General features: G+C 32.5%; 1 protein-coding gene across 3 annotated transcripts in view; it reads right to left on the bottom strand.

The window, feature by feature from the left end:
• Rock1 (Rho associated coiled-coil containing protein kinase 1) overlaps positions 1-21,336 on the bottom strand; it is a 151,407-nt gene that overhangs the window by 79,385 nt on the left and 50,686 nt on the right. For 2 of the 3 annotated variants that reach the window (XM_015482498.2, XM_048806464.1), the window contains exons 3-9: positions 12,736-12,836; positions 11,933-12,070; positions 10,233-10,408; positions 9,075-9,159; positions 7,733-7,877; positions 6,699-6,837; positions 4,536-4,627 (exon numbers count right to left, since the gene is read on the bottom strand). In XM_015482498.2, the coding sequence (XP_015337984.2) occupies positions 4,536-4,627; positions 6,699-6,837; positions 7,733-7,877; positions 9,075-9,159; positions 10,233-10,408; positions 11,933-12,070; positions 12,736-12,836 (876 nt within the window). Of the gene's footprint in view, positions 1-4,535; positions 4,628-6,698; positions 6,838-7,732; positions 7,878-9,074; positions 9,160-10,232; positions 10,409-11,932; positions 12,071-12,735; positions 12,837-18,694; positions 19,069-21,336 lie in introns of those variants that run through there. The other variant, XM_048806465.1, reaches the window with a different exon arrangement.

Below are 21,336 nucleotides of genomic sequence, written 5' to 3'. Positions count from 1 at the left end.
AGGTTAAATCCATAATAACAAAACAAAACAAGAAAATTTTTGTGTGTCAAAGGACACTACCAATAGAATGAAAATCTGGGTGTGGTGGTGCATGCCTGTAATCCCAGTTATTTAGGAGACTGAGGCAAGAGGATCAAAAGTTCCAAGTCAACCTCAGTAACTTAGTGAATGAGACCCTGTGTCAAAATAAAACAATAATAAAAGGGGGTTGGGGAATGAGGATCAATGGTTAAGTGTCCCTGGGTTCAATCCCAATACCTATGGGGGGAGGGAGAAAGGGGGAGAGAAACCCAGAGAATGGGAGAAAATATTTGCAAACCATGTATCTGATAAGGGATTAATATTCAGAATACATAAAGAACCCCTACAACTCAACAACAAAAACACACAACTCAACTCAAAAATGGGCAAAAGACTTTCATAGAAATTTCTCAAGCAGATATGTGGATGGCGAATAAAATAAGCACATGAAAAGATGTTTAACATCGCCCCAGTCATTAGAAAAATGCAAATCAAAACCATAATGAGGGCTGAGTTGTAGCCCACCGGTAGAGCGCTTGCCTAACGTGTGAGTCACTGGGTTCGATTCTCAGCACTACATATAAATAAATAAAAAGTCCATTGACAACTAAAAAATATTTTTAAAAAACCATAATGAGATACAACTATATTCTCATTAGGATGGTTACTACTAAAAGAAAATCATAGAAAAGCACAGTTGATGAAGATATGCAGAAGCTGGACCTTAGTTCTTTATGTATTCTGCCCATGGGAGTATAAAATAGTGTGCTCTAACTGCATTATTTTATAGTGCTCATATTGTGCTTGTAGCATACCAAATTATTTGGGTCTTTTCACTTCTTTTGTCTCCTATCTTTAAACTTACTCTCTGTCAATTCTTCAATTCTGTCTCAAATGAGTGAATGACTAACTTCACAATCTTAATACTTTGTGCCTCTAAATTAAGAGTGAACACAATCAAGAAACTCACAGGAAGTCTGCCAAAAATCAAGCATTTTGTACCCTGCTCCCATACGACTGAGGAACAAAAGAGTAAAACTAATTGGCATTATAACTTAGAGATGTGTAAGTGACAAAACTACTAAAATAATTATTATAAAAGAAAGCAGTCTTGCCAAATAAAATTGTATAGAGTCAAAAAATTAAAAGGAATCATAGCTTACATAATTTTTAAAAAATTAGGTTAGTGAGGTCAGTTCAAATAAAACTATTCTTGGTATTTTAGGGGTGGGAAGTAAAAAAAAAGGGTAGGAAGAGTAAGAACAGTAAGTTCTAGAGGCTTCAATATTTCTTTGTCTTTTTCAATAACTACAAAACAGGATCTACTGAGATTAGGAAAAGCTATCAAAATGTTTATTGCAAAACTGTATCAAACAATATATATTTTAAAAAGAAAATAATACTACTAATAAATTACATAACAAATTCAAAGAAGCTCTTCACAGTTCCTTTGATTTATCAGTGAAGTCATTGTTTTTTTTTTTAAATAAAAGCATTTACGTTAAGAATATACAGCAATATAATAAAATGTCATTGATTTTGTACTCAATATAATAAAATAATATAATAATATAATATATATAATATATTATATAATAATATATTAATTTATTATATTAATTTAATATATTTTAATAATATATTAATTTATTATTATATTATATAATAATAATAAAATAATATAATAAAACAATATAATAAAATGTCATTGATTTTGTTGAGAGCCAAAGCCGAAGGGGCCCCAGCAAACTTCCAGCTGTCAGCTGATGATTGGCTCACTGCGGCCCCAGCAAACTTCTAGCTGCCAACTGATTGGCTCCTCTGCCATGATGCTCATTGGGTTGTTTCCGCGCCCTTTCAGACCATGGAGCTGCTCATTGGGGGACTTTTTTTGGCTCTGCCCACGCGACCCAGCCAATCGGTCTCAAGAGCAGGAGTGGGGGAGGTGGAGAGGCTTGTGGGAAACCGGTGGTGGCAGTTGGGCTCTGAAGGTTTTCCTGAAGAGCTGTGTGGTTTGGCTGTGTGTTCTAAAAATAAAGTTTGTTTCTTTTGACAAGTGGCTCCTGAATTGTGCCCAGACTGCGGCATTTGGTGGGCCACAGGGGAAACAACCCAATGAGCATCACCACAGAGGAGCCAATCAGTTGGCAGCTAGAAGTTTGCTGGGGCAGCTGTGAGCCAATCATCAGCTGGCAGCTGGAAGTTTGCTGGGGCCCCTTCGGCTGTGGCTCTCAACACCCCCGATTTCATGAGACTATGAGCTCCACAAGTGTAAAATTTTTGTTGGCATGATCACTGATGCTCTCCTAGTTCTTCAAATAACATAGTGCTCACCACGTAATAGGTGTTCAACAAATAATTTGTCAATTAAATTGCCTCCATTCCTAATTAATAATTCAGTTTTGAATCCATAAAATATACTGTATTTTTCAGAATTATTTATCATGTGGTTATCCTATGGTTATTTATGCATTTCCTAACTTCATTTGCAAAACAACTTAAGGCAATTCCAAAGATAATTTAAAAGGGGCCTAAAGAAAACTTTCTTCAGATTTATAATTGTATTTGTATACTCTGTTTTCTTAAACTTTGCTAAGAGAATAACTTGAATAAAAACATAAAATTTTACAATGTAACCATTTGTTTTACTTCCTGCTCAACTTTATCTTGGAATATTTTCTCTTGCAACCTGAAGATTATCATGTCACATTTACTAATGAAGAGGAGGAAGTTCCTCATTTCTCAGCATAACTTTAATACATTCGCCCAAGGTCAAGGTCTTCTTATAGCACTCAAGATAGCCAATCATTCAATGCCATTCTTTGTTGAAGTATAATTTCTTGATTTCCAGAAAAAATTATTTCCCTTTCTTCTTCTTAAGAGAATTTTATAGCTTTGCAAAATATATGGACTATAGTTGGAAAATATTTAACTGCTTCTTTTAAAACATTTAACAACTGGAATATTGACTGACAAACCTATATGATCTATTTCTTCAAAGCTAACTAAATCCACTCCCTATCCCACCAAAGAATCCTCACTGTCTAAACTAATTAGGTAATTCTTAAGACAAATACCTAACTTTTAAAATATATTTTTTGTAGTTGTACATGGACAGAATGCCTTTTTTTTTTTTTATTTTTATATGGTGCTGAGGATTAAAACACAGTGCTTCACACATGCTAGTCAAGTGCTCTGCCACTAAGCTATAGCCCCAGCCCCAAATATCTAATTTTTTAACTGTTCTAAAACTACCTAGATGAGGACTGAGATTGTAGCTCAGTTGTAGCGTGCTTGCTTACGTAGCCGTGTAAGGCACTGGGCTCAATTCTTAGCATCATATATAAATAAAATAAAGGTACTGTATCCACCTACAACTAAAAACATTTTTTTAAAAAAAACTACATAGGTGAGTTCACTCCCGTTATTACTATTCACTGCTACTGATATAGCAGGAAGTTAGGGACTGCTATACACATTATCCTTTTTCTGAAAAGTAAAAAGGACAAGAAAATTCTGAGGCTTCATAAGGGTAAAAGATGAATTCTTGTCTTTCTAAATCTACAAAGATGATGAGAACCCTATTATACAACAATTTTGATTCAACTACCTTGTGCAAGATTTTCTGCAAATAAACTTATAATTTTAACTTTATTTTAAAAATATAAGGAAATGTTCTAGATTAATTGAAAATTAACTTCCTTACACAGTACTCTTTTTTTTTTTTTTTTTTGCACCAGGGATTTAACTCAGGGGCACTCAACCACTGAGCCACATCCCCAGCCCTATTCTGCATTTTATTTAGAGACAGAGTATCACTGAGTTGCTTAGTGCCTCATAGTTGCTGAGGCTAGCTTTGAACTCATAATCCTCCTATCTTAGCCTCCAGAGCTGCTGGGATTACAGGTGTGCGCCACCTCGCCTAGCTACATTATTTTTATATCTTAATTGCAAGCTGCCAAGACCCTGATGAAATCAAATATATCACAATTTCCAATACCCTCATAAAATTAAATTCTAGTATTCAGTAATAATAAATTTCCTAAATATAAGTTTTAATAAAAATAACTTGCCCTTTCACAAGAAAACACATTTTAAAAGTCAAACAATATACGGGGTAAAAATGGGAGTTCATAACCCACTTGAATCAAAGTGTGAAATATGATAGATCAAGAACTATGTAATGTTTTGAACAACCAACAATAAAAATTAAAAAAAAAAAAAAGTCAAACAAATAACAATACTACTATTACTTGACTTAATTTACTTCCTCCACAAGGAAACAACAAAGATCAAATATCAAATTACAACTGCTGAGACCAAATTCATTCCACCTGTATTATTCATCTTGGTATCTTGAGTGGGACATGAGGGGAGGAGTTATATAATTTCCCCAATATTATCAAATACTCTTGTTTTTTAGTAGATTAAGACAATTTCCATACAGAACAGGGATGTAGCATCAGAAGTTACTTACAAATAGGAAATCTAATGTGCAAGAAAAAAAAACTTACTGTCTCGGAGTGTTTCCCAAGCCCACTGATCATTTTTGAAGAACAGATGTCGTTTGATTTCTTCTACACCATTTCTTCCTAATCTCACTTCTCTGAAGAAAGAAGAAAAGTAATTAATTTTTGTTATTGTTGTTGACGGACCTTTATTTTTATTTATTTCTTTTTATGTAGTGCTGAGGATGGAACCCAGTGCCTCACGCATGCTAGCCAAGTGCTCTACCACTGAGCTACAACCCCATCCCAAATATTTAACATCTTCTTATAACCTGTCTAGGTTTATCTGTAGACAGAATAATAAACCTGTGCAGACCTTGAAATTATATTTTTAGCATAATTTTCAGCCAAAATAGAGAATAAGCAGAAGACTGAGAACACTAAAGAAATCATTTAAAGAATACTAAGGGAAAATATACAAAAATATAGACTTGTTAATATTCCATGACTCTTGTACTGATATTGAGAATCCAGATGAATCATCGTCTTGCTTCAACAGCATGATGAATAAAACACAATGCAGTTTTCTTCTTATGATTATAAAGTTATGCATTTTTCTTTGCAACCAACAGTTTTCTTTTACACCAAAAAATTCCAGAAAAACATTTTATATTTAAAATTTTATTTTCTAAACTATTCAATATTTCTGACCAATCAAAACCCAATGATTTTTGTAGCAATTCCTGACATTGCTACAAAATTCAGAGCTTTAACTGGACAAGGTATTGATTGCTGGCCTTGTTTTGGTGAGCATCAAAATTTTAAAAAATGTGCCTTTAGCTGAATTGGAAAGAGGAACTTAGCATGGTCTGTTCTCCAGTAGAATACAAAGAGGATACCTGAATTTCAATTTTTTTTCATAAGTTAAAGAATAAATTATTTTAGATGTATGATATTGTCTCTAAGAAGCTGTCACTGACTCTTCCAGACTGGATTAGAGAACCTCCCTAGGACTTCCACAGTACGTACGTCGTCGTAATTATTTTTCTGTACTATAAATGCCTAATTTGTTTGTGTAGTTGTGGCCCAGTGGTAGAATGCTCGCCTAGCACATACACGGCCCTGGGTTCGATCCTCAAGGCTACATAAAAATAAATAAAATTTTTTAAAAAGGTATTGTATCCAACTACAACTAAAAATAAATATTTTTTTAAAAATGAACTATTAGAAAAAATACTATGAATCTTGCTCACTTCTATATGACAATCCCCCCAACACAGTTCTTTAAATTAAAATGTAAACTTTGAAAAGTCTACCTAATTTCACAGTCTAAAGGAAATAAGGAAATATAAGTTAGTTTTAATAAAAGTGACTTAATTTTAATGAAAATGAATCTTAAAATTGAAAGATATTTAAAGTCTGAAGCCACCCTATTATTTAAATTAATCCATAATCAAAATTAAATGCATTAAGTGTAATCTTATTACTAAGTTACTTGATTCATTTTTATATTTAAAAATAAACCACTACTGAGTGCTTGCCCAGTATGTGTAAGGATCTGGGTTTGATTCCCAGCACTGCAAATAAATACAACAGAACAGAACAGAAACAAATACAAAGGAAATCACAGAAATATACAAACTATGACATTTTTGTTTCAAAAACAAAGTACATTTATCTAATACTTGCTGAATATAGAAAACATAATGCCAATGACAATGTCGAGAAAAAAGGAGGTAGAAAATGTATATATTTATAGCTTTATGCTTTCTCTAGGTACCATCAAATAGAAAATTGGAAAATGCACCATCATTTTTATATAACTATAAGAAAAAAACTCAACTAAATAAATACATACCACTGATGTGAGATGCACTCTTGAGATGTTAAAATGTTAAGAAAAATTCTTAGACTCAACAAAATACACTGTCATTCTGATAATTAATCAAGTTAAAAAATTTAACAAAAAATAAAATGTTATCTGCTCTAGCCATCAGCAAAGACTACATTATTATCCCAATGGCTTAAGTACAGAAAGTAAGTTGAAATCTAAAATAACAGAGTATATTATAAAATTATACCAGATTTCATTGTCATAAATGATTTTGGGAATGGGGGAATTTATATTTTATTAGTTCACATGTAGGAGCTTAGATATGATCTTACAAACTGAGCAGTAAGATTAGAATTCTTAAGAATTAACAGGAGTTCAATGTCAAGATTATTTACCTGTCAGTAAGGAAGGCACAAATGAGATTTTTTGCTTCTTTTGATATGTCATTATCATCAGGAAAAGTTAGTGAATTTTTATGGTTCATAATCTTACTGTAAGTTCCAACCAAAGAATCTGCATAAAAAGGTGTATCACCTGAAAAATTGATAAGGAACATAAAAGCAAAATAAAATACATTTCAAAAAAAATCTATGTTAAAGGAAAAGAGTCAAAGTTCCCTTTTTAAATATGTGTTAAAAGTGAAGCTAGCCAATCCCTAAAAAACAAATGCCAAATGTCTTCTTTGATGTACTGAGAGCAACTAAGAACAGAGCAGGGAGGAAGAGCAGGAGGAAAAGATTAACATTAAACAGAGACATGAGGTGGGAGGGAAAGGGAGAGAAAAGGGAAATTGCATGGAAATGGAAGGAGACCCTCATTGTTATACAAAATTACATATAAGAGGTTGTGAGGGGAATGGGAAAAAAAACAAGGAGAGAAATGAATTATAGTAGATGGGGTAGAGAGAGAAGATGGGAGGGGAGGGGGGATAGTAGAGGATAGGAAAGATAGCAGAATACAACAGTTACTAATATGGCATTATGTAAAAATGTGGATGTGTAACCGATGTGATTCTGCAATCTGTATTTGGAATAAAAATGGGAGTTCATAACCCCCAAAAAAAAGAAACACACATTCAGGCTGGGTCTGTAGCTCAGTTGCAGAGCGCTTGCCTAGCATGCGTGAGGCACTGGGTTTGATCATCAGCATCACATAAAAATAAAAAACAAATAAAAGGCATACTGTCCATCTACAAATATAAAAAAAAAATTTTTTTAAAGAAAATATACATTTATTATAATAAAAGAACACGAATTTGCTCTAATCCTTTAAATAGCTTTAAAAAACACATACAAAGCAGATTTTGGATCATGTGTATTTCCTATAAACAAAATCAACATTACTTAATATAACAAATATTAATTAGAAGAAGCCAAGCAGTGAGTTTTGGGATGAACTATATCAGGTACATAAAACCCTCATTACTCACCTACAAGCATTTCATATAAAAATACCCCAACTGACCACCAGTCACATTCTCGTCCATAATAACCATCACCACCTTGGGATTTTAATACTTCAGGGGAAATATAATCAGGTGTTCCAACTGCTGTATCACATCGTACCATACCTTCCTAAAAAAAAGTAGCAGGTCAAATTTTGAATTAGGATATTAAGTAAAGTGTCAATTATTTAAAATGACTTTCTTCTTAATATAACTGTAAAACTCTAAATCTTTGGGCTACTAAATATTATATCAAAGCAATTCAAACTTGAGAAAAACTAACACATAGCTGCTTAACCATCTATACAAAACACATGAACACTATATTCACACTATAACCATATATACTACATAGCATATACACACACTCAGTAATTTTTATTTTAACACTGACTAGAAAGACATATTGCCACCATTTAATATTCCACCAGTTGTGCCTATATAATGATTTTATCTTAATTGGAGAAAACAAGCATATAAGCCAATAGATTGAAGGACTGAAAAATGAAGCACTTTATAACATAAATATCAATTTTACCTTTTTTTAAAACACTAAAAAGACTGTTTAAAATGCTTAAAAATGTGAATAAAACATACAAAAGTAGACTAAAATATAAATGGGGAAGCATATGTATTAGGAAAGGACATAATAGCGTTGAGGACACTGAATATCTACTACTCCAAAATTATTTGCTTTTTATTAATGCAACAAAATTATAACCAAATGTTCACACAAAAGTTATCATGTAGTGTTTCCTACTAACCAATATAAATTAACAGAGCTTCCTGACTACTTTTCTGTGGTAAATTAAATAATATATACTCTTTCAACTGAAAAGAAAGTGGCATATTTGTTCTTTTGACTGTGTATATAAGTTATTTATTATATAAATAGTGAGCATGCATATATTTTTAGACTGACTCCTAAAATAAGCAGCAAAATCTTTTCTACATGTTAACAGAAAGCAAATAAAACACTAAAAAGTAGACACATTCCTGAAATTCAATTTTTATGGAAGTCTAATTTTAACAATAGTGTAAGTACTTAGTGACATTTAAGCTAATGCCATTTCTAGTTACCAGCAGTGTATATTATAGAGTTGTTATGAAGGATTTAGTAAATCTGGAAATCCACATTTACCCTAAATAGACAGGAAAAATAAATCGCTAACAAGTTACCAATACAACATTGAAACCATGGTATTTAGTTCAACAAATACAGGCACATCAATTCCGGGCAAGTCCAAATATGGTTGGTGAATTCTTATAGCATTTTCTAAGAAGCTTTTACTTTGAATTAACAAAAATTAAAGTGTAATTAAGTAACCTTATTCATCTTCATACAAGTACCAAAATCTGCTAACTTCAAATGTCCAGATTTATCCAGCAGCATGTTATCAGGTTTCACATCCCTAAGGGAGGAAAAAAAATAGCAGAATATTTCTGAAACAGATCAGACACTAGTGAAAATTATGAGGCAGTTATTTTAGGTCAAGTATTCTCAATCTATATAAGGCCAACTTTGATCTACATGTGTTCCCTATCCACATCTAGAAATTGAATTTTCATCAAGCAAACTCCTTTATATTTTAATGCCTTAAAAGAAGACACACACACACACACACACACACACACAAACACACGATAGAGCTTTGATTCTTCAATCATTTGAGAGAGATTAACCACCAAAAATATCACATTTGAAAATATAAAAGGTAATTGAAACATGTAAGATAGGTAAGTACATAAATAACACCAGGACAGTTTCTAAGTCATTTTCATTTTTCATCACTGACATGCAAATACAGCAGAGCAATTGTATATAGGATTCAGACAGTGTTTGCAAAAAAATGATATTGTTCTAATGCATAAATAAGACCTATTAATCAAAAGAAAGTCAATTTATATTAAAAAATTAAAACCAAAGTAACACTCCAGCACATACTTTATTTTTTTGGGGGGGGAGGGGGTACCAGGGATTAAACTCAGGGGCTTTCAATCACTGAGCCATATTCCCAGCCCTATTTTGTATTTTATTTAGAGACAGGGTCTCATTGAGTTGCTTTAGTGCCTCATTGTTGCTGATGCTGGCTTTGAACTGCCTCAGCCTCCCAGGCCATTAGGCTTACAGGCATGAACCACCACACCCGGCTTAGTGCTTACTTTAGAAAACAATTATTACTTTTCAAAATACCATTTAAAAACTATGTAATCAGATATAGTATATATATACATATAAACATAAAATATACAAATAAATATATAAAAGCTATAAAATCAGATATATAATAATGATATTAAAGAATACATTCATATCAACATTAAACTAAATACTAAAACTATCATTTCTAAATGTCACTCATGTCACATGGGAAGAGACTAAGTAAATTTAGAGTAGAAAATATTAATCAAATAAATCAAAGTTTCAGTTCTTTTTAGCTACTCCCTTTAGCAAATGAAAGATTTAAAGCATTTTTATCTTTACCTATGAATAAAACCCATGGAATGGATTGCATCCAACGCAAGAACCACTTCTGCAGTATAGAATCGTGCCCACTTTTCAGGCACATCATAGTTGCTCATTAAGTTTACAAGATCTCCACCAGGCATATATTCCATCACCATGTAGAGATAGCGATCATCTTGGAATGCATAAAAAAGCTATAAAATGCAAAAAAAACAAATTCCTTAGAATGAAGTAAGATTGTTTCATTAAAAAACTAACAAAATACTAATGTTAATATTCAAGTAAAATAAATTAAAGAACAGTTACAAGTACAATTTAAAAAAAGACAAATGCCTCACAGTCTGCTGTATATTCAAAAGAACTATAAACCTTTTTCTGAAGAGTTAAGTCACCTTTTCCTTCATAACTTTCTTTACTCTGAATTTTTTATATAATAATTTTTTATTTATAATAATTTCAATAGAGAATACACAAATCTCTTAAGCAAAGAAATATAGTACCTCTTATTTAACTTGTGCATTAGTGAACTGTACTATTAAATTTATATCAACACCACAATTCTCTAAGAAGTCTTTGATAAATCAAGCTACAATTTCAACTGTTCCTTATTAGCAGCTTGGCTCTGGCAATCTATGACCACAATTTCTTCCAGAAGATATAAAGAACTAATAAACCTTTCTTGACTTTCATACCTTGCGTTCAGTCAACATCTGGATACCTGGCAATTAAATAATTAACAAATGTTCAATGAACAAAATTATGAATTAATCTACAACTTGGGGGTACACCTAATAGCAATTATATTCCTGGACTGTTAAAAAATGATTGAACATAGGAAGCACTTAGTGCAACAGATGCTCAATACGTGATAGCAGTTGGTAGAAGTAATAGTAACAGTTAACAAAGAAATAGGAAAACAGCAGCAGCAAAAGACTAATCAGGAAAAGTAAAGTCCATTAATAAGAAACTGGCTAGAATATTAGGCATAAATGTATTAGGTGGCCACATAAATTATGTGAAGTTAAAAGAGCAAATTTTTAAAAGAGCACCTTCACTAAATACTAGAAATTTGGAATAAAATAAGCTCTAGAGAAAATAATACCTAATATACATAGCTGTTTAAGATCTTCATATTTCCTTTTTTTAAAGGTATTTAATGATTTTAATTATAGATTTATTTTAATTTTAAGAATATATTTGGGAGAGGCATGAGAAACTAAGTGGCATTCATGACTATTCAAGATTAAAGTATACAATAAGAGAATCTTATGTTTGCCAAAAACAAACAAACAAAAAAACTCTTAAATTTCAGGGTGGGGTTGTGGCTTCATGTTAGAGTGCTTGCCTGCCATGTGAGAGGACCTGGGCTCCATCCTTAGCACCCCATATAAATACATAAGTAAAACAAAGATCCATTGACAACTAAAAATAAATAAATAAATAAGATTTGAATTTCAATATTAAAGTATCTATTTAAAGTATAATATACTTTCCTCAAATCAAAGCAGTTATTCAAATTCTAAAGAAACCATTATTTTGCCTTGGTCTTTCTAGAGATGATTCAACTAAATTAAATTTTATGATTTAAATAACAACAACAATATATTAGTCAATTCTATAATTGTAAAAAAAACTACTACTGTTCTATAAAATAAATTTCTCAGATATGTTTAGTTATAAACTAGAGCAGCAATAATCAAACAGTAGCAACATCATACCTGAACAACCCAAGGACTGTTAGCAAAAGCCATGATGTCCCTTTCTTCCCAGAAAAAAGCAGAATCAGATCTCTTAATCATTTCAAATTTGCTGAGAAGCTTCATAGCATATACCTTCCTCGTAGATTTATGCCTTACCTTTAAAATTGAAAACAAACTTTTTTTGAATACTTAAAACTCATGTTTCACAGAATATTTAATATTTTAAAAATAATTTATTATTTATTATTTAGCATTATTTCAGCTATTTTTATTTCTTCTATTCTGCCGAATTATCCCAATTAGCTAATGACAAGGCTTTAATTACCAGAAGTAAGTAATGTTAGAAAAACTTTATTCCTTATAGCACAGCACATTTGCTATGTATGCTACTTTATAAAGTTTACTACTCCAGGGCTGGGGATGTGGCTCAAGCGGTAGCGCGCTTGCCTGGCATGCGTGCGGCCCGGGTTCGATCCTCAGCACCACATACAAACAAAGATGTTGTGTCTGCCGAAAATTAAAAATAAATAAATATATAAAAAAAAAAAAAAAGTTTACTACTCCATAGTATTTTAGATAGTCTAATATTAGAGCAAAAATTTCTCTTCTTATGCTTGAGATCTTTTTGTTACACATGGATGCTCGGGGAGAACATTTTCGACTTACTGCTAGACTTAGTTTAAGGCTTAGGCAAGAATCATTAGAACAATTTAAAGCAAGAATTCTGTAAAATTAATATTTTCCCAAATATACATGTTAGACACACGGGATTTTTTTTATTTAAAAAAGTTCTCTATAAAAATCTCATTAAAATAACCTACCAATTGAACTTCTCCAAATGCACCTCTACCAATCACCTTCACTACTTCATAATCTTCAGCTTTCATTCGTAAATCTCTAATTTTATTTATTGTGTCTTTATCTGTATGAAAAGAAAAGTATATAATTTTAAGTCACTAAAGCATTATAACTAAACATCACTTATAATACAATTCTTGAGGGGGAAAAAATGAAAAACAAAAATTTCATAGAATGTTTAATGTGGTAAGATTTCTTTCCAAAATAATTTCTGGAATTGCTCCACTATACTATTAAAAGTTTTTATTAAAATGTGACAATAGAGCTGGCCATGGTGGTGCACACTTTAATTCTAGCTACTTCAGAGGCTGAGGCAAAAGGATCACAAGTCTGAAGCCACCATTGGCAACTTAGCAAGACCCTACTTCAAAATAAAACACATAAAGGGCTAGAGATGTAGCTCAGTGGTATAGCATTACTGAGTTCAATCCCGAGTATCATACACACAAAAAAATGTTTTTTAAATAAATATTACACTATGAACAAAAACTAAACATAATTCACTTATTCATTTGTGGTATTTTAAGTAAATATCAAACTTGAATTTAGGGAACATGAATAGATAACATTAGATTCGTGAAATAAAATTTTGTTTTTATTAAGTTAGTTTTGAAGACTCCTTAAAAAAGATATAAGTAATTTTAAATAGTAAAGGCAAACATAATAAAGAATCTAAATGAATTTTCCAACTGGCAATGTTTAGTTCAAATTACTACATTTCTCTATTAGAACCTAGATTTTAACTTAAAATATTCAATGGGAATAATTGCATTTATTTATATAAACTTTTCATGCTATAAACTATAATAATTTACATATCCCTACTGGGTAGATATTCTAATTCCTAATTTGGTCACAGATTAAAATAGAGCTATTTTAATCCACATGGGTCAACATTGGCATGAGATTACATGAAAAAGTTTCACATATTTCAGAGCTGCACAAAATTTTTTTTAAAAAGCTATTAAACTTGAGCTCTAGTTCACAATAAAAGTGCCAGTAATATTCTTGTCTCTTTTTAAAAAGGTACATTAAAATTCAAGCATTCACATACATTATGACTAACACACCCAACAGAGAACAAATTTCCATACAGGGATAACATAAGTACATTTAATTCTGGGGGTTATATACCCATTACAAGATGCATTACAAAGATATCAACAATAACCAATTTGTTGCACAAATATTTATTTCTACTACATATCAGGCTCTAAAGTATTCACTGAAGATACATAAAGGCAACTTTAAAACCTAGTTCCTGCTCCCAAGAAGTTCAAACTCTAATAAATGAAACAAACAATGAAAAACAATCCAAAAAAAAATGTAACAAGGGAGATAAGCACAGTTTTTCAAGTCCTAAGGAGGATACTTAATTCAAGCTTGCCTTGGAGGGAGATGGATAAAAAGGTTTTCTAGAGATAACACCTAAAAGATGTCTAAAACAAAGAGCAACAGTTAGCCAAATGAGAAGGAATAAAAAGTAAGAACATTCAGGTGGATGGGCAATAAAACCAAAGGCACAGTGGAACTGTATATAAGAAGTTCTCTGTTGCTGAGTATAAATCAACTCTGTAGTAAAGATGGCGAGCCCAATATTGGTTAAGGAGTTTGAATCTTCCCTACAGTTTATAGGTATAGGCCAGTACTTATAAACCTATTATTTAATCATAAAAATCTTTTTCAGATTAAAGTTTAAAGCAGCTCAATATTACATGTCATCAAAAAAAGTGCTCTGCTCTGGAAAATATGGTGAGTGAGGGATGCTAGATAGGGGCTGAAGTCTCTTATACTTTATGAAGCCTCTTATACCTTAGTCCCTTGGGGGGTACTGTACCATCTGCTGGGAACTGAGAAGTGCAATCTGAAAACCACTAGCATGGGTTGAAGGCCATTAAAAAAAAAAAATAAGGCAAATAAAACAGTCAAACATTTCAGCTAAATTACTCTGGAGAAAATGTAAAAGATGAATTCAATAAGGGCAAGACTGGAGGTGAGGAGAATTTTTAATTATATTGGTGAAATAAGAAAGTCTTGAACCCAGATAATGTATTACATAATAGTTCATAAGGTTGAAAAAATATCCCTGGCTCTAGTTACTTGAGGCTTAGAGCCATAAAAAGATTATAAAATCTTAAGGAAGACTGCAGACAAGACATCTAAAATCCAACATATCTTTCTCTGTTCTACTGTCTTTGATTTTTAGCTTATCCTAATACAGGCTTACATGCTAGCAAGTGTAAATGCCTCTTGATTGATGATGGCTTTCAAACTCAGAAGTTTCTGTGGCTCTAGTTTTCCTAGTTTACCTCATCAAGAGTCCACTCTAGAATTAATCAAGGACTTAATGGCATAGTCTAACCAACAGCCTTTGGTTTCAACATTCAGGACTATTTATCCACATCCACCCTAATCTCAGGATCTTAAAAACTGTTTATTGGAAAGTAATAATGTAGTAATAATAGTATCCCTAAGCCTAGGGAAACTATTTACAGCCTGATCTTCATAGGTGTATGATTTATTTGAGGTAGAAAATAGTGTAATTAGATGCCTTCCAAACCTATCTTAGATGACTGGATGTTACCAGATATCCATACCCCAATGCATGAAGGTTGGGCTGGGTTTTAGTTGAAATCTGGGATTGTCAAGAAATATTCATTAATAATAGTCCCATTTATGTTATTTGGCACATGGCTTTCCTAAATTCAATTCTGTGTTTCCTGACATATCGATACCAATCCCAAATTGGCCAATTATCCCCAATCCTTCATCAATAATTTTCTACCTCTCCTTTATCTGAACAATCTCTGGGAGCTTGATATTCATAGTTAGTCAGCCCTGGGCATTCTAAGACATGATTATAAAATGGTTGCTTATTATTGCTTCATTTTTCACAACCAACATAGGCTCAGACATATAATCACAACTGATTATAATATAAATAACTTATAATTATAATTAATATCAAAATACTGGATCAGAAATAATTTTAAAAGGAAGAACATTAAAGATTAAAAGACAGCAGCAATGATTTTTTTTCCAAAGTCATTTCAAGCAGCACTAAGAAAATCGCCTTTTACGGAGTAGGTTCTGAATAAATAGTTGTCTAAATATGTCATCCTTCATTCATATGTCTTCCTCACACAGAGTTACCTAGTAAGTTGATTTGTTTTATTTTCTGTTTGTTTTTACCCCTCCAGATGTACCCTCTTTAGTCACTTTAAACTCACAGTGCCTCTTCAAATAACAAGTTTAGGAAAATAACTCAAAACAGAGTCTTGTTTTTCAACTGACAACTGATTTTGCTCTTAAGCCTTCAATTGTTTAACCAACTGTTCTTGCCCAAAGACTAATCATTTTTATTATATTTATTTTTGTTGTGCTAGGGATTGAACTCAGGGCCTCAGCATGCTAGGCAAATGCTCTGCTACTGAGCTGTTTCTCCAGCCCCAAGGCTAATAGTCTTAAGCAAGTTTTTCTCTCTGTACATATTTGTTTGGCTTCTGTAATCATATGCCACCAGCAAACAGCTTTCTCTGGCTAACAAATAACCCACTAATAAATTTAGGTAAGAATGTAGCCTCATGTCCTTTCCATTTTTGTAAACAAATTCTACTCTAATGATATATTCCATTTCTTCTATTTTTTATAACTGTTTTTATAACTGTTGCTGCTGGATGAGGTGGCAATGTTATGATTAGTGCATAGTCTGATAATTCACTCTATATGATATTCTTCTAGCACAGCTATTATGTCACTGAATACTAAACACAATCCTCTCCCACCTAACTCAATGAAATCATTCATACTCCACTGTGCCTCAAAAGGACAACCTACTAAGTACACTTTTTTGTTTTCTTATTTGGAAACAACAGCTAAGCACTGATAATAAAAAATAAAACATTATGGTATGATGATACACATGGCACTCAAAACACTGGAGTTGTAACAGTAACATTATGATTTATACTGCCTTGAGCATTAGTGTGAAGCCATGAAAGTGCCACTTGTATCTATGTTGTAACTACTCAACTCAGCTGCTGGAGGGAGGGAGGGAGGAAGGAAGGAAGGAAGGAAAAACCCCTGAAAAAAAATCAAGTGTGGCAATGCCCTAATAAAACTATTTATGGGCAACAAAATCTGAATTTCATGTCACATTATTCTTTTGTCCTTTTTTTCCAATCATTAAAAAATATAAAAACCATTCTTAGCTCATAAACTATTAGGATAGCCGGCCAAATCTGTCCTATAGGTTTTTAGTCTGCCAATCTCTTCTCTAAAGAAACCTAGCTCCTCTGAAGACACTGCTTCCTCTGCAGCTCTCATGTGATGACCTTTATCCTCCTACTAGTCCCAGATGTGGAACTGGTCAAATCCACTGCCGTCTCCACACCCCCAACCCTAAATCTGCCAGCTATGATTTTCATTGTTTTAAGCTATATGTCTCTCATTGTTGATGTTACCTACTGACTATCAGGTCACCCCATCTCATTACTAAAAAAATCTTAGTTACTGATCTCTCCAATATACTCCTATTTTAATTCTTAGTGATTTTAATATACACATAGTCGTTTTGCTTCCAATAATTCAGCTTCTTCTTTCTTTCAATGATTTTGTTCTCCACCTTATCCCACTCACTCATTTCCCATAATTTCAATTTCAAACCTTATACTCTCTAAGCACTTACTTAGGTTACATGCTCAGCCCTAATATAGCCTTTTCATTTATTTTTAATTGATTCATAAACCCATAAAATTATACATATTAATGGGATAATATAAAATGTTTCAATAATGTACATGTTTATATTTATCATTTATGAAATTTTAAAATATACTCTCTAATATCTTAACTCCAAAAATCTCTAGCCTCACCAGACTGGTTGATTATAACCATTTTTACTGTCCCCCATTGCAGTGATTCTTATCTTTCCTATCTACTGGCTTAAATTACCTGGTCAATTAAAATCACTCTCTTGTCTATACCTTCAATACCTTCAGCTCTCTTCTGCTTCATTTGATTTGGCAATCTTAAATCCAACTTGCCAACTACTCTTACATCAGCACTCATGCAGCTGAATATGTCTGAATAAATACATAAAGTCACATAGTGATCTAATTTTAAGTTTATAATCATAAACATAAAGCTGGCCCTTAATTCTGCTTGGCAATCATACGTTTCTCTAGCCTGTTCACTCTCCCATTCTCCTACACACCATATTTCACATTTTCTTCTTTTCTTTTCATTCCTCCCACAACTCTCCCACTGACCCTCATTCACAGCTAATGTTCTTGTTGATCAGTACAATGAAATAAATGAAACACTCAGAAGAAAAGTGCCACCAACTACTCAATTTCTATCATGTGTATTCATCTATTTGGTCTTTTCACCTTGTACAATAAACTATTTCAATCTTAAGTCAATCCATTCACCTGTGTACTAATGTTAATCTTTTTTACTAGTTCAGGTCATTCCTCTAGTAATCCTTTCTTTCTCCTGTATCACTAAGATTTCCCCCAACTTTAATCCCACCATGTTGTTTTCTTCCTTACAAACAAACAAAAAAGTTCTTGATCCTATTTCTATCACCAAGTACTATCTCATTAGTCAAGCCCCTAAGTGCAGCAAAATTCCTGAAATGCTGTTTATACTCTGTTCCTAAAACCTTCTTTCCATTTATTACTAAAACCACTTCAGATGAGCTTTGACTCACTTTTCTATCAAAATTGCTTATCAAAGTCACAAACAAGCACTACACTGCTAAAGCCAATGGCCAGTTCTCAATGCTATTTGTGTTACAACAGCTTTAACACAGTTTGATCACTCTCTCCGAGTATTTGTTCTTTACTTGACTTCTAGGACATCACATTCTTTCAATAATACGGTTATGTTTTGGTTTTTCCAACCTAGTTCAATAGCTACCTTTTCAGTTGCCTTTGCTGGTTCCTCCTCTTCTCCCACAGTTTTCAATGTCATAGCATCCCAAGTCTTATTCCTTAATAGAGTTTTCTTCTATATCCTCACTTCTTTGATGGATTTAAACCATCTACATTATCAGTCCCTATGTCTCTTTTAATCTCCAGACTTTCGTATTCAACTTTTTTTTTTTTTAGTTGTCAATGGACCTTTATTTTATTTATTTATTTGTGGTGCTGAGAATCAAACCCAGTGCCTCACACGTGCTAGGCAAACATTCTACCACTGAGCCATCACCCCAGCTCTCCTATTCAACTTCTTTCAAAACATATTCAAAATATACCTTTTTGGAGCTGGGTGTAAACTTAGTGGCTCAAGAGGCTGAGACAGGAGGATCACAATTTGGAGACCAGACTAAACTTAGTAATATTCTATCTCACAATAAAAATAATAAAGCTGGGGACTTAGCTTAGTGGTTAAGTGCCCTGGGTTCAGTCCTCAGTATTAGAAAAACAATGTGTGTACACAAACACACATACTTCTTGGGTAATAATTAACTTGAATTTAAAGGGCCCAAAATTAAAGAGATACTCTCACCCAAAACCTCCACATATGACTCCCACACTTGGGCCGAAGACTCAATTTTGCTCCTGGCAATAACCCAGAAGACATTCATTTTGTTTAAGTATAAATGTGAGCATTTATTTAGAATGAATAAAGAAATCAAGACAAAGTTACAAATATAAAAAACTGATCACATCATTTAAAAATTCTAGAAAAGTAAAATCCTATATTTCTTATTAACTTTTTCAATACCGTTTTTACTTTTTTTGATAATACTATTTACTTCTTCATGTAAAAACATATAACAACTTTCTAATATTTTTAGAAAGAATAAAAAGGTTCTGGCAAATGAAACTGACCAAATTCAATTGCTATATTTTGTGTATGTACAAATATGTAATAATGAATTCCACTATTATGTATAATTATAATGCACTAACAAAAATTGCTTTTTGAAAAAAATTTTAAAAGTCAATTTTTAGGGGGCTTTCTTGACTTTTTTTTTTCCTCTTACACTTCACATCCAATCTTTCAAGAAAATATGTTGGCTCTCTCACTGAAATATAGCTAGAATCTAAAAACTTTTCACCTTCTGCTACCACATTGTACACCAAGCCACCATTATCTCTTTCTTGTACATGTAAAAAAATGTAACAAATTAATGCAACAGTCCCTTAACCAATTCCTTGTGTCCACCCTTGCCTCTCAATACCCTACTCCAATGGAATTAAGTTTCTAAAACACAGCCAGATCATGACACTTCTCTGCTCAAAACCCTCTAATGTCTTGTCACCTCACCAAAAGCAAAAGCCCAAGATCTTACATCAACATACATGATTCTACATGACCTAGCTTCCCATTTTCTTTTTCTTATCCTCTCTCCACATTCTTACCTCTCTGATATCATTCTACTCTTTGCTCCCTGTTTAATCCTATTCAGCCACACTGGCTTTCTTGCTATTCCTTAAATAGGCCATGTGCACTCCCTCCCTCAGAGCCCAATGAACAGAGTATGAAAAGGAAAAATAGTAACTTTCCAGGGGAAAAGCTTGACAGATACTACCCTAAACCAAGTTAGTAAATAAATTATAACATATTATCTGAAATATGATGAAAAGGACACTTCATCTCTGTGGTATTCCCCCCAAAACTCATTACCCTGTCTAATTATAAGAAAACATGAAACCAATTCAAAATCAGAGACACTCTATAATATACCTGACAAGTAACCTTCAATATTGTCTAGGTCATTAAAAACAAGAAAGAATGAGCAACACAGACTGGAGGAAATTAAAGGAAAATGATGAGTAAATACAATGCAGTATTCTAGATTGGATTCTGGAACAAAAAAAGAGAGAGATTACTGGAAAAACTAAAGATACTGGAATAACTTCTCTAGCTAATGTGCCAATATTGATTTCTTAGTTTTGTCAACCTACCATGGTTATGTAAGATGTTTACATTAGAAGAAAGGAGGTGAAGGTATCTGTACTATTCTGCAACTTTTCCATAAGTCTAAATTACTACAAACATTTTTTTTAAATTTTTTTTAAAGAATGAATATATTTAACATTTTTTTCTTAAAGAGAGATAGTCTCACCTGGTCATTCCAGGTGGCCTCAAATTCCTAAGCTCAAGTGACCCTCCTGCCTCAGGCCTCTCAAGTAGCTGGAACTACAGGTATGTATGTCACCATGCCTGAATTAATGTTTCTTTTTTTAAAAACCCATCTGATTTAGTAATTTTTATTGGTAATAATTTCAAACAGACTATTTTTGCAACTTCCTAGGTTATACCGCATAATACAGGTTGAACATTCCTCAAGTGAAGAATCTAAAATTTAATGTGCTCCAAAATCCAAAAATTTTTGAGTGTCAAAATGATGACACAAGTAGAAAACTTCACAATTAACCTCAAGTGACAGCTCAGTCAAATTATAGGTGTACTAATAATATTGTATAAAATTACCTCCAGAGCTCTATGTAAAAGATGGATATGAAACAAGTAAATTTTGAGTGTAGATTTAGGTCCCAGCACCAAGATCTCTAGTAGTATTTATGCAAATATTTAAAAATCTGAAAAAA

Source organism: Marmota marmota, unplaced genomic scaffold (genome assembly GCF_001458135.2).
Source record: "Marmota marmota marmota unplaced genomic scaffold, marMar, whole genome shotgun sequence".
Classification (NCBI taxonomy): Eukaryota; Metazoa; Chordata; class Mammalia; order Rodentia; family Sciuridae; genus Marmota; species Marmota marmota.
This window is presented reverse-complemented; position numbering and strand designations above follow the sequence as displayed.